Source organism: Acanthochromis polyacanthus, chromosome 2 (assembly GCF_021347895.1).
Source record: "Acanthochromis polyacanthus isolate Apoly-LR-REF ecotype Palm Island chromosome 2, KAUST_Apoly_ChrSc, whole genome shotgun sequence".
NCBI lineage: Eukaryota > Metazoa > Chordata > Actinopteri > Pomacentridae > Acanthochromis > Acanthochromis polyacanthus.
This window is the reverse complement of record NC_067114.1, coordinates 9,374,554-9,388,670: the sequence shown is the minus strand read 5'-3', so window position 1 is coordinate 9,388,670 and position 14,117 is coordinate 9,374,554. Positions and strand designations below refer to the sequence as shown.

Sequence of the window (14,117 nt, the reverse complement as noted above, 5' to 3'; positions counted from 1 at the left end):
TATACAGCAAGAATAGGTCATCACAATATCCAGTTATTTATTGTTAGCTTGTATATGAGGAGCCATTAAGACGCACAGCTCTCTACCTTTATGAACGCGGGCAGAAGAAAGAGGTGAGGGGAGGCAGTGTTGTTCGCGGCAGACTGGCTGGTGTTTTTGAGAGGTAAGGGGGTGTGTCTGTGTCCCATACGGGTATCTGCCTCGGAGAGACCGAGCAGAGGCGGGAAATGGCGCCTGGTAACACAACGGTGTGTCATTTCGAAGACGGCCCTTGAGTAGATATACAGAAAAAGTCGGACCGGATCACGAAAACAACCAGTGCCTCTGTTGTGATGGTTAATCGGACCTGAGTCGTTGTGTTCAGACGCTGCGGATCACTCTAAAGTAAGTCGGCTACGTTAACCAAACCCTGTCCGTGCGTTTTTCTTTTCGGGGGTTTGCGTTTATGTAATGTTGGCTAACGACTGGATAAATATTTTCCTTCCCTGCCTATGCACATCTGTTAGCCCGGAGCAGTTTTCAAGTAGGCTAGGTAGGGTCAACGCTAACCTAGCGCTGCTAGGCTAAGGTACATAGCTAAGGGCAGCTAAAACACGGCCTACCGCGGACCAGGCTAATTCCTGGTCGGCCTCGAGATTTTATTTTAATTTAAGGTTTCATCTACACGTTGTGCAAAACAGTTTAATAAACGCTTGCTAGGACGTTCAACATACAAACTATAACCGTTTACGCATTTATTAAATCAATGGACAGTTCACGTAAAGTATCGCCAGGTTAAGTCTGGTAGCTTGCTTCGTCCAAATTTGGCATTCCACAGCTGAAGTTTGCTAGGCTCACATTAGCACGGTAGTACCGTGTTTTCCATTTAATATCATTTTAAAGGGTGCTGAGTTTGACATGCTCACGTACCTCAGCTGATGGATCACATCAAGCGTATAGTTAGCTAGAGATAACGTTGACTGGATTAGCAGATAATTTTGATAGCGTACTGTTTTGGCTGTTTTGATTAACGATATTTGACGAGTTTTTCAGTCAGATAACGCAAACACTAACGTTGTTTATAATGCAGGGTAACAGTCGGGTCAAATCACTCACCACGCTTCACTCCAGCGAGATAATTAAGGTCCTTGCTTTGGCCAACTTGTCATTTTAACGTGATTTCACTAAACTTACGATGCCGCACCGGATTGCTAACGGTAAGTTAGCCGGTTTGGGCTTGGCTTGTTGAAATGCTAACGTTACCCTTAGCGAACTGCAGTGTCAGGTCATGTTAACAATTTACCGTCACTTTGCAACTTGTAAAAATTGGTTGTGTGAAAAGAATCTGCACTAAAGCAAAGTTGTGTTGCACGCCGTCATAAACAGTAGTGCACGACCTGTTGTACTCGGTGTAGTTGGGTAGCTTAACCGAGCTAGCTGCTCGATTAGCTGCAAAGCTTGGAAATCAACACTATTTAGTGCCACTTCTAAAAACGTTTCTTTACGCATGATTGGGACACCTGGAACATATGTGCAACCTACCCCAATGTTATTTATTTACCGTCGATTCTGAATTATGCTCCGATAACTTGATAAGCGACTTAGCTATCCTTAGCCTCGGGGTAAATTTTGCAGCGGACGGGCTGTCGGAGGGGCCTCACTCGTTTCTCCGCTGTTAGCGTTTGCTAGCTTGCTCATACAGTCTCGGTTGCATGCATGTTCTTATTTCCCGCTCACTTGCTCGTACCTAGCTATGTGCATGATCCTTGGTTAGTGGCTGATTGCCTAGAAACGTCGATGTTTACCAGCTATAGTGTTGCTGTCAGTCGAGGTTTGGCGGGTTTTGATAATACAGTAGTCAGAACGGGCATTTTATTTTTATTTTCATTTAGAAAAAACGATGTGTTGTACATACTGACGTGCAATGCGTACGACCAAGGAAAGAAAGACGCGACATATGATATAGCAACAAAGTATAAATTATACACATTGTGTAATGCATTCTCTATGAAAAACATCCAGATAAAATAGACCTTTAGTTAACCGCGTTACAGGAGAAATCCCGTGCAGTAGAGAATGAGACTGAATGCCATTAAGCAGCATCTGTCAGTTCTCACTCCTAACATTACAGGACGGAATGAGAGCATAGAAAAGTGTCAGAAATATGAGAATATTTATTCTAAAATTGCACAATGACAACATCGGCAAGCTGATTCAGACAATCAGTGGGGTATTGGGATGAACAACTCTTAATGCTGTTGATTCTAATATCAATGTTACCTCTGATCATCTCAACAACAACAACAACAAAACAAGCTTCCCCAAGATATTTACTGCAAGGCTTTGAAAAGCATTTCTCCTGTTAAGCCAATCTACTGTGTTTAGCTGAAGTGTTTTCTGTTATCATTGCATAATCTAATAGAAATGGAAAAACAACAGTGCAGTGGTTGAAGTAGTTTGAGACAATTCAGGATTGCAGTCAAACTTCTTTCTTCTCTTTAATAGTTTAACAAATCATATAATCTTCCCAGACCTACTTTATACAGACATGTTAAGCATAATTGATTTCTAAGGATTTTGTTAGTGCCATGATATCCAAATAGTTTTAGTCGTATGCAAAGGGGCCAGTGGTTTTGAGAGGTCATCTCCTACGCTGAAGTGCTAAAGATAAGAAAACACAATATACAAGAGTTGTTCAGTGGGTGTTTAAGAACTTTTTTAATGCTTATAGACATATAGCTAATCAAGAATAACTGCTAAATGATTTTATGCATTCATTGTTAAGAAAGTAGTTGTTTTCTATACAGAAATTTCACATGGATCAAAGCACATCAGCAGACTCTTACCTAATCACATTTGTTTCAAGTCTCAGAAGTACGTGAGCTGTTTGTTTTTCAGTGTGATCAGAGAATCTTCAATATTGAGTCTTGTGGAATTGGATTACAACCTTCCCTTCAAGTTGTATTATAAAATCGCTCTTCATAGATGTTCTCCTTTATGACATTTTTTGAAAGCACACAAATTAAAAAAAAAAAAGATTTGAGGGCTTTTTTGAATGCTTTGATAAATCACCGACTGCATCCATCCTTATCTAGTACATTTACACTGATGTGATTCCACTGTGTACATCTGTTAAGTTATTTGATCCTCTGAGCAGTTGCAGCTTTCAGGCTTGTCCCACTTTTCCTGCAAGCCTGTAACTTTAATTTTACCATGTACTCTGACACTGCTGGTGTGTGTGTGTGTTTCTTTTCCTGTGCGTGGGATTGGGCAACGGCACATACACTTCTGGTGTGTTCGTGGATACACCCCTTTTGTAAATGTAAAGCAGATGTGGTGAAGAACATTTATAGTATGTGAGATGTACAGTATGTAATGAGAAGGCGCTGGTGTGTGTTGAGGGCTCCTGACAGGCTGTGGATATGTCCGGACACATTTTTATTAGTTATGTAAGCGCGAGCGGCTGGCATGCTCCACAGACAATTTATGTTCACTGTAAATTGTTTTTAGTTCTGACTGTGCATTCTCAAGAACAATGGTAACAAATTAAAGTACTCAACTTTAGATCATGAGCCTTTTTTTTTTTTTTAGGTATGCTTACGTTCTGATCAGGTATATTTATTTATTTGTCTTTGTCAGTGGCTATATTTTTTCAGGTTCTGTGTTTTGTTGTCATTTCACTCATGAAATTGCCAGTGTTTGGGAGTGCTTGAGTGTGTGCGTGTATTTGTCAGGTTCTGGGTAATGCTTTTTTTAAAATGTACAAATAGAAGTAAAGCCAGCTGTGGCTGTCGTGATCCACTGATGTAAGTGAAATGCGATCTTGAATGCATCCAGATGTTGGCACAAAATGCACCAGTATTACTCCTCTACACACAGATACAGTCCACAGACTTATCCGTTTTAAAAGTTACACAGAGTGTTAGGATAACCTGTTTGTTCAGTATTTGAATTTGTTTCCTTGACTGTAAAGTCCTGTGTGTTTCCCCTTTTTTTTTTTCTCTTGTCTTATATCTTTCCTTATGCCTGATTTTCCTCAAACAGCCTTACATGTGACTGCTCAAACAATGAGGCTGAGAATGCGTAAGGCGTCTCAGCAACCGAACCCCACTCTGGCAAGCCGCCCGTCCAGAACCAAGCGGAGACATTCAGAAGTAGAAGAGGACACTCCTCCCAGCGGAGGGAGGGGATTGTTCTCAACCATCAAGAAGTTCATCAGAGGAAATGCTGTTAAGGTAACTACCCCTTGTGATCACATCAACTCTGCCTTTTAACTGTCTTCAGTGCAAATAAGAGCATGGCGTCCCATCTAGGGACTGTGAAAATGCTGTAGCTGGAGTTGAGGTTGTCCTCTTCCTTCTCTCTGTTTGCTTTAACAGTGTTAAACCAAAGCTTTTTGGCACTTTGCAGTGTTAAGGCTGTATTTAACAATGTGCTCTCCAGGTCTCAGAGTTAAATACAGTGTTTCTTGGTGCGGAGTGTCATGTTTCCCAAGAAATGTCTGGTGGAATGCAACAGCTTGTCTGAGAACTCGGACTCTCGTCTAATTTTAGCATCTGGCTCACGGAGTTGGTGTGCAGGGACAGGAGGTAGTAACAAGTGGAAAAGTCAGCTCGGCTAAAACAAGTTTTTCCTGTGGAAAGGCGAAGGGGCTTTTTGATAGTTTTACATAGTGGCAGTTTCTGTTTTCTGTGTTTTCTCATTAAGCAGTATGCATGAATTAAAGTTTCATCTGAATGAATTTAGCTCTTTTATGAGCTTAGTGATAAAATAAATGCCTAAATTCCTGCCCTTCTGACTGTTAACACCCAGTGGTCTCTATTTGCTGGTTTTGTAGGTTTATTGCATCTCTATTCAAGATGGGTGTAATAAAATGTTGTTGCAGGCTGTGTGGAGCTGTATGGCATCAGTTTTAAGGTTGTGCAGATTACATAATGTGTTTGGAGAATTGTTGTGCTATGATACAAGCCATATAAAAGACCAGCCACATGTTCTTTTGTGTTGAATAAACAGGAAAACGCTTTTTGACAATATTGTTAAATTATGAATTTCTTTTACAACCAATGTGTTGTCATTTTAAGATCTTATTGAATGACTGATAGGCGTTGACAACAGCAGCTTGTCTTTAACCACTGAAGTTTAACATCAGCCGTTTGTAGATGTGTCTCACAGTTTGATGCATTTTGGATTAATGAGCAAAATATTCCCAATGTTCCACTCATGGTTGTTTCAGACTTCCAGCATCAATGCGAGTGGCGGCCTTTTTAGTAGCTCCGTCCATGTCAGAGTTTTTTTTAAAGTGTTTTCACTATTAATTTAGATCTTTTTATTTATTTATTTTTTTACACACGTTTGACCTTTCATTTAATATTTCTATAAAGTTTAAAATTGGAAGTGTTTTTTATAGTATTGTGCAGCAGATTTTTCAAAGTGTATACTATCCTTCAATGTTACTAACCTGCCTGTCTTTTCTGTTTGTTATTTCTGTTCTGTGTAAGCTGCTGAACACTTGAATTTCCCTCAGGATTAATAGTATCTATCTTCTTTGGTTGGAGAACACAAATGCAGATACCGTTTATGAGCAATTGTTTTAAACAAGTTATTTAAAGCTGTGCTGTTTTTGCTTATTTATTGCAACTGTTTATTGTATGACGCCTTCTCAGGTGCAGCAGGAAAGCCCAGCCAAGAAGACACGCCTCCACTGTGATGTGGACAACAACCTGATCACCTCCACACCCACAAACGCCAACACCCCTCGAAAGACTATAAGCAGAGTCGGCAGGAGAGGCTCCGTCAATGGACGTGAGTGGCACCAAATGAATAAAAAGATGACTTGTTAGCCTCTGTTTTTCGCTGACACTCTCTTAAACTTGTTAAATGTTCTCTGCAGAGGCAACTAATCATGACAGGAGTAAGGAGAAGCCCAATGGTAGTCTGGAGGAGACGACGGCCGTTGAGGTGACCACCAGCCCCCCCAGAACGACACTTCTTGGGACCATATTCTCTCCTGTTTTCAACTTCTTCTCACCAGCTAAGAATGGTAAGCTGACAGTAAAGTAGCCCGTTTGTTCTGAGGCTAGAATTGTAACGCAAGACCATCTTTTACTTTAATTTTATTCATTAAGTGCAGTTTTTACAGACGTAACGGAGGGGATTTTTTATGTCATATAAAGTTAGAATGCATTTCTTTGTGATTTATGGGAACAAAATGTCATGAAGCTGCTTGTTTTACGTTTTTGGATGCAATTAAGACCATAAACGTGACAGATTTACTGAACTTATAAACCGTGTTTTGCTACTTCTTTTTTGTGTTTGATTTTAGCCTCTTCTGGTTCAGACTCTCCAGACCAGGCACTGGAGGCCGAGGAGATAGTCAAGCAGCTGGACATGGAGCAAGCGGTGGAGACTCCCACCAGCACAGCTACGTCCACACAGGAAATGTGTGCCCCCACTAACTTCTACTCTAGTGTATCACAGCTGCCATCTCTGCGGCCTCCCCACATCCTCGAGGCATCTCCCACAACAGAGGAGGGAGAGCTTGATGCCGATGCTGACCTCCCCCCTCTCACAGGTAGATAACTAAGAATGCATGCTTCTGAAACTTTAACATTTTCGTTTTGTGTTGATGTAATAATGACGTATGTGCTCCTGTGTTCCATCTTGTTTTTTCCAAATGCTCTTGTGATTCAAGCTCCAGGCTCCAGTCCAGAGATGGCATATGTGGACGCTCCTCCCACCACAGTACCACCAGAGGCATCCTATGAGGAAGACTGGGAGGTCTTTGACCCGTAAGTAAAACACCACAGGCATAAAATACTTTAGCCTATAGCCACAGCTCACTAAATGGAACAGATATGTGAAAAGCTGGGGAAGTCGGATTGCAAGTAAACACTAGTGGTCAAGGTAAATGATATCCAGACCACCAACCTGGCATCCTCACCCACAGTTTGACCTGTTGTTCAGGTTTCCAGTTTGACCTAACATAAGTAGGACATTGGTCAGAAACAGCAGGCAGAATCCAAGGTGACTGTTGCATCTTTTTGACCAAAAAGAACCAGGTGCTAGTTCAGTGCTGGTGCTCAGTTTTTTTAAAATCTCGAGCCTCCTATGAGCCAGTTTTCTTTTCCATTGGTCAGGAACCAAGGTGCAGCCACGCCATTGTGTCACCGTAAAACGTCAGTACGTCACTGTACGTGTAGCCGTCCAACAACGTTTGCGCATCGTAACCGTGCAAGTGCTGTTGCTGACTTTGCAAGCCTACATTGCGATCCAATTTGTTAGTAGCTACCTGTCGTCAATATAGTCACAGGCAATGGTGACTACATTTGAGAAGACAGGGACTTGTCAGATATCTTTTGATTCTGAACGTTAGCTTGGCTACTTAGCTTCGACTACGTTTGCATCCATTACGTAGTTAAAACAAACACAAGAGGTTGATGATAATATCTGTTTATCTTCATAGATAATCTTCAGGTTAGTTGTGAGGCAGAAGTCACAGCTGTTGCCTGGGTCTGTCCGCGATCACACTACTGGCGTCCATATTTACCGGTTTTCAAAACTCGCTCGGTTGTTTAAAAGTGGTGGTTCTGTGTTTCCGCCGTTGATCGTTGGTCACCGTAACCCCGCCCCCAGCCCATGATGTACTCTGGCTCAGCAAAGAATTGGTGCATGAAAAGAACCAGTTTTTGGTGCCGGTGCTTAGTTGGTGGAAACAGAAAGAACTGGTGCTAAGTCAGGCACTGGCTCCAAAGTAGCACTCTAACCAGCCTGATCGAAAAGGGGCCAATTTGACGTGGGTGAAATTTTAAAACTATATCAGAGTTTTCTAACAGCAACAGTTGTCGATACTTTCATGCAACCTTGTTCTTAGCAGATGCTGATTTACCTGAACTGCTGTTAGATTATATTTACCTAATGAGAAGGATGGCAGATGTATTTCTTGGTGAACAAAATCAGAATGTTATTGATTGGATGAATGGTTTTTGGACACTTTTTAAACGTGGTTTCCTGCTAGTGTCTTAACTGCTATATCTGTTAATCATGAGCTGTTAGTGTGGCTGAAACTGCCAGTATTCCGCTTTGCTCAGAATATTGTTAACTGTGAGTGTTGGCAATTTAATTTGCTCAAAGTATTTGTGGTGTTTTTGATTTGTAGGTACTTCTTCATCAAACACGTCCCTCCACTGACAGAGGAGCAGCTCACTCGTAAGCCAGCCTTGCCATTGAAGACACGCAGCACACCTGAATTCTCTCTCGTCCTAGACCTGGTCAGTTACTGACTTAGAAAGTATATTTTATTAATTAGGAGGTTTTTTTTGGATTATTGGTCTCTACACTTTGAAGCATGTCTTATGATTCTCTTGTTTTCTCCTTGTGTTGATTAGGATGAAACGTTGGTCCACTGCAGTTTAAATGAGCTGGAGGACGCAGCACTTACCTTCCCTGTCCTCTTTCAGGATGTCATTTATCAGGTATTCCTTCCCTCACAGAATTGCTTCCTTCCTTTTTATCCATAATGCCACTAGAGGGGAGCAAAGTCATACTTCTGAAGAGCTTCATAGAGAAACTGTTGTACCTGAAAAGGCAAACAACTCGTACACTTGGACAGCTGTCTGATTGACAAATTTACCAACACCAGCATTGTTTCGAGTATTATATGAGATGTTATTGCTTTTGGATGTATATTATAAAGCTGATGTACTTCTGCTCTCTCACAGTGATGATCTGCAGTAGTCCTTTCACATCCTGTCATGTCGATTAGAAAGTTTTGCTAACCCACGGTCTGTTGTCTTGTGCAGGTGTATGTGCGCTTGAGGCCGTTCTTTAGAGAGTTTCTGGAACGCATGTCTCAAATATATGAGGTAAATATAGCCTTATTACTCCTGTCAGTTGATCTAAGTGCATCAGGTGTGAAAACACTGACCTTTATTCATCCTTCTTTCCTAGATCATCCTTTTTACAGCCTCTAAAAAGGTGTATGCAGACAAACTGCTCAACATCTTGGACCCTAAAAAGCAGCTAGTGAGGTACGATGTGTTTTGTGTCAGTTGGTCATCATTGCACAACGAAACATGAAAGCCGATGCATGAATGAGGAGAACCCAGAAAGCCCCATTGATGTTGCCGTGTGCTGCTGTTCAGGTGGCAGCGTTGTGGTTTTTCTGAATTATTGATTTTGCTGACCTTGTCAATGATTGATTTTTTTCCTTTTTTTATGTTTGTTTTTAACTTGTTAAGCACTTTGTGTTACTTTATGTATGAAAAGTGCTATAGAAATAAACTTTGATTGATTTTCTCCTCCCTCTTTCCTTTCATCCCCTACTGTAACTGTAGACACAGGTTGTTTCGTGAGCATTGTGTCTGTGTCCAGGGAAACTACATCAAGGACCTCAACATCTTAGGCAGAGATCTGTCAAAGACCATCATCATCGACAATTCACCGCAAGCCTTTGCATATCAGGTACAGTGACTAGATAAACAAAACACATTGTGGGGAATAAAATGAGAACAAAGTTCTTTTTTGTGCCTGTGTCTCTAGTTTTCTACTGGAGATGGAGATTGTGGCAACAGGATGAGGCTGAGATCTTTTTTCAAAATAATAGCTAAATGAATAAGTCCCCTGATGCATGGATGTAAACACCATGGACCGTCTGTACATGTTAAAGTGATTTTATTTATTTATTCTGTTTATTGACTTATTTGGATGGGGCAGTGCACATTTCTGAACATACAGTCTCATAATAATTTACACAAGGTTGCAGTAAATGCGCTAGATTTAGCACAAGGCTAATTTCCATCGGTTGTCCTACACATATAAGCAAAACATACAGGGATACAAACAAAAACCAATATAGTAAAGCCAAGACAACGACAAATTAATACTGACTGGGTTAAACCTACTCTAAAGTGCTACTATTTTAGGCATAGCATGTCATAAAGTGCATATAGTTAAAGAGCCTGTTTTTAAAATGCCTCATCTTAAAGTGCCTGAATTCCTCAATGTTCACACAAACTGTTCACAATCACAGCAAGCTTCAAATTAGCTCCAACATCAGCATGGTGCATGACTGGGGAAACTCCCAGTCTGTAACTGAGCAGATTGACTTTTTCTAAACAAAGTCCAACACCTGATATTTTCCTTTATCTCCAACTTGTCCTTGTGCCTCTCTGACTAGTTACAGCCAAGTAATCAAAGGTTGTTCCTGATTAAATGATACATTTACTCATCTGATGACTCTTCCGTCACTGATAACGCGGTACATATGTATGTGTGTAGCTTGTTTTTTATTTTTTCCTGAAACTTAATACTTTATTTCAAAGAAGTGCAGCAGTATCTTCAAACATTAGTAGAGATGTTCTTCTTTCAGTGTTTACTGTTTGTACATACCAAGGATGTCACAATCAACATTCTTTTGTGTCTCCACAGTTGTCCAATGGGATTCCCATAGAGAGCTGGTTCATGGACAAGAATGACAATGAGCTGCTGAAGCTGGTGCCCTTCCTGGAGAAGTTGGTTGAGATGGTAAAGTGTCCTACTGTTCCTGTTCCAACAGCAGAATAATGATGGACCATTTCTGTAAATGTAGTCTAACCTGGTCTTTACTTTCCTCCTGTCATGGCTGTCCGATCTGCTGAACAGAATGAGGATGTGCGGCCGCACGTTCGGGAGAGGTTCCGGCTTCACGACCTGTTACCTCCTGATTGAACTCAACCGCGGGTCTCTGTGAACGGGACAACATGAACAGACTGAAAACAACATGCGTGTAAAAAGCCTCTCTTTGGATTACAAACTACAACATTGCCATTACTTTTAAAATTTTAGCCTTTTTTTTTTTTCTTTTTTTGTTTTTAAATACACCATTGCTTTTTAAAAACTTCAAAAGAAAAAAACATTTTTAAAGCTCTGGGTGAAATTTTCTAAAAATTTAAATGGATAGATAAAATCACACTTACTGTGCACAAGCCCAGGCAGACTTGTCTTTTTGAGTGACTCTCCAGCTGTGGAGCCAGACGTTGGCTCCACGCTAAATTCTGAAGTCTTGGTGCTGGTTTAGTGGATATGAAAATGCCACCTGGTAAAGAGGAACTCCACCCTGCAGAGTCCCTGAACCCAAACCGACCCCCTGGTGCTCACGCTGTTGACACTGACGAATAACGACACTCTGTGGCTACAGACCATTTTCAACAGGAATGACTGGCCTGTAAATCAATCTGTGCATGTGTGTATGTTTACTTCTAGCCACACACACACTCACTGATTTGGTGTTTGGGCAAAAAAAAAAAACCTACAATCTGTAGCCTTTAAAAATCATATGCATTCCTCTGTAGCTCTGTCAAGTTTTTATTGTTGGTTGCAGTTTTTTCTGGTAAAACTGGTGTTTCATTGTTTTTAAAAAGAAAAGCTAGCGTTTCAAAAAATGTTTTACTTCTGTTTGTAAGATATGATATTTTAAAAGGGGTCATGTAAGTTTTATTGTAAGCCTTTTTCCAATTAGGAAAACATGGGAGCGTATTAATGACAGTCCACTGCATAGTCAAACGAAATAGAATAAATCCAGGACTTTAAGTACAGTTTGTTCTCGTTCTGACAAAATCAATGTGTTGGCTTCACTGTGGACACAACATGGCTCCTTAATTAATGTTAGGATTCAGAATCTTCTTACCTGTAAATCTGACATATTGTAATGGTTTGAGGGCATTCATTTTCAAAGTGATGTGTCAACATTAACCTTTCTTTATAAATAGTATTTGATTTGTCATTCATGTGTAATCAGTATTGTCTCTTACTCCTAATCAAGTATTCTGGCTGAATCAGAGCTGTTTCTTTTAGTTGTAATGTGTAATTCGATGGCTATATCAGTAGCATTATGACTAATGTAGCACATCTCTACCAGTGTGTCATGAAGTCTACCCATGGTAGAAGTCTATGGCCAGACCCTGTACCAGCCATATCTGGAACCAGCAACATACTGTTTCTGTCAGCTTCACTGACTGCCCCTCTACCTGTCTGTTTCATCCGTTTTTACTTAGTACTTTTACACATTTGTTTTTTCTTTTTGCTTAGCACAGTTTAAGGTATCGTGTTTCAAGAATGGTAACTATATGAATGTGTTGTCGCCCAACTACAGGCTGGACTCTCAAGCCAAACTTGACATTTTCCTCCTCTGTTGTTTCAACGTAATTTATTTGATAGTGAGACACACAGCAGGCCGAAGTGTAAATGCTGTGTTGGCCCTAAACGCAGGAGGCAAAGCGAGAAAACTCTAATGCCTGTTCTTTGGTCAGCACCCAAACCCTCGAGAGTTAACTTGAATCTCTGTGACAATTTGGCATGCGTTGTTGAACTCTTCTTTTCAGTTCTTGTTTGAAAGTGCATTTTATGTTCAAGCAAAAGTGAGTGTTTGGGTTGCCTGTACAGTGCCATATGATTCCTCTCCTCACAAGTTCCTCCCTGTGGCATCTCCTGTGCTCTCACCCTTAAAATGTTTCGATGGAAAGAGACAATCAGACCTCAAAGCTCTGCAGACACAAAAACATGGAGACGCCCAACCTTCCCCTGTTTTTTTTTAGTTTTTTTTTTTTTATTTCAGTGTGTGTTGTGTAGTGTGACTCCAATGAGTTGTACCCCTCCCCATGTGTAAACTACGCCAGGTGAACCCTGCTCTGCCCAAACAATCCCTGCTGCTCGCTAAGCACAGGTTCTGTTCAGCGGTGGTTTCCATCTTCTCAGCGCTGGCCCGTCTTTTTGCCTTTTTTCTCACCAGAAGTTAGTAGCTCTCCGGAAATTAGAATTTGTTTTTATTCAAGCGAAATCGTTCAAGGGCACAACGGTGTTTACTCGGACGTATTGTCGCGGGTGCACATGTCCAGACTATGAATGTAAATTGTACATGGGGTGAAGGCTCAAGTGTCGTCCCAAATTCCATGTTCTGTCTTCATCTAGGACAAAAAAGATGAGGGATGGTGGTTCATGCCCACCGTTCAGATGTCTAAAAGAAGGCAAAATTAACAATACACGGGGATTTGGGAACATGTCTTGAGGTCCCACCATGGTAGCCCCCCCCTCCCTGTCCTCCATGACCTCTCCCCATCCTGACTGCCATCTTTTAGTATGCAAGCCTCACTCCGAGTGTGCGACGCAGCACCGGGTGTGCTCGTCCTCCTCGGTGGGCTGTGTGATTCTGTAAAATTCTCAGTCGTGGCTGTTTTCTGAAGGATCAGTGGGAGACATTTGATACTTTTCATCCTGCTCATCTTTATGTGCATTACCAGTTTATTGTACACTGAGTGTTGTACAATACATGCAGCTTCATGTTTAAAAAAAAAAAATCCTTAAACTAAGGAAAATCTTTTGTATTTTTGATTTCAAAAGGCATGTCATATCTACTTTTTAAATGTATTAATGAGGATTTAACTTTACATCAGATGGAGTGTTTTTTTTTCTTACAAATATCTGTATGTTTAGTTTAGCGCAATGTCACTGAACTGTTAAACTTAGCATGTAGAGAATACAGCTTGCTTTGTGGGAAAGTCCTGAATTAAATTTTAATCATGGCACTTTTTCTGCAGAAAAACAGCAGTCGTGTTAATGATTTTGTTTTGGGTTTTTTTTCCAATATCCGTTAAGCCATTTTACTTGCAAGAATTGCTATTTGTGCTGAAGATGTATTTAAAAATGTTTTAAGACATCTTTGTTATCTGTCAGGCTGTATGCTATTGTAAAGTGTATATACAGTTACATTGAATTTCTGAAACAAAGTTTTAAAGTTAAAAACATCTTGCATGCCCGTTTGTTTTTTATTCTCCTTCGCTGTCTGAGGTGATGCTGAAGATGTGGGACTAATCAGAGAACAGAGGAATGAAGTGAAATGCTAGGAATAGATTCACCTTGGTGATTGTAGTATTATTTAAAGTAGACGTACAAATGTAGTACTCATTCTTTCTGTTAGCTGGAGCTGTGTAATGTTAATTCATTGTGTTTTGTACTTTGCCAAAGAACAGCAATTATCCCAATAGCCATAATTTTACTTTATATCCCTTTTCCAGATGTTTACAAAAGACTAGCCTGTTAAAATTTTCCAAAATGAGATTTTGCGATGAATGAATTTCATTTGAGGGCTCTGTGGAGGCTTTTAAAGG

General features: G+C 40.6%; 1 protein-coding gene across 1 annotated transcript; it reads left to right on the top strand.

Moving 5' to 3' along the window:
- The first annotated feature begins 136 nt into the window (after positions 1-136).
- ctdspl2b (CTD (carboxy-terminal domain, RNA polymerase II, polypeptide A) small phosphatase like 2b) lies at positions 137-13,754 on the top strand. Its single transcript, XM_022194771.2, has 13 exons — positions 137-384; positions 4,024-4,214; positions 5,643-5,781; positions 5,870-6,019; positions 6,302-6,550; positions 6,671-6,767; positions 8,135-8,246; positions 8,364-8,450; positions 8,778-8,840; positions 8,926-9,005; positions 9,312-9,438; positions 10,405-10,500; positions 10,618-13,754. Exons 2-13 carry the CDS (start codon positions 4,047-4,049, stop codon positions 10,681-10,683), a joined length of 1,434 nt encoding a protein of 477 aa, XP_022050463.1. The 5' UTR covers positions 137-384; positions 4,024-4,046; the 3' UTR covers positions 10,684-13,754.
- Positions 13,755-14,117: the final 363 nt, after the last annotated feature.

Coding starts and splice junctions, on each gene's coding strand:
- ctdspl2b (XM_022194771.2), top strand. CDS start 4,047: ATGAGGCTGAGAATGCGTAAGGCGTCTCAGCAACCGAACCCCACTCTG. Junction 5,782..5,869: donor GAGAGGCTCCGTCAATGGAC/GTGAGTGGCACC, acceptor TGTTCTCTGCAG/AGGCAACTAATCATGACAGG. Junction 6,020..6,301: donor CTTCTCACCAGCTAAGAATG/GTAAGCTGACAG, acceptor GTTTGATTTTAG/CCTCTTCTGGTTCAGACTCT.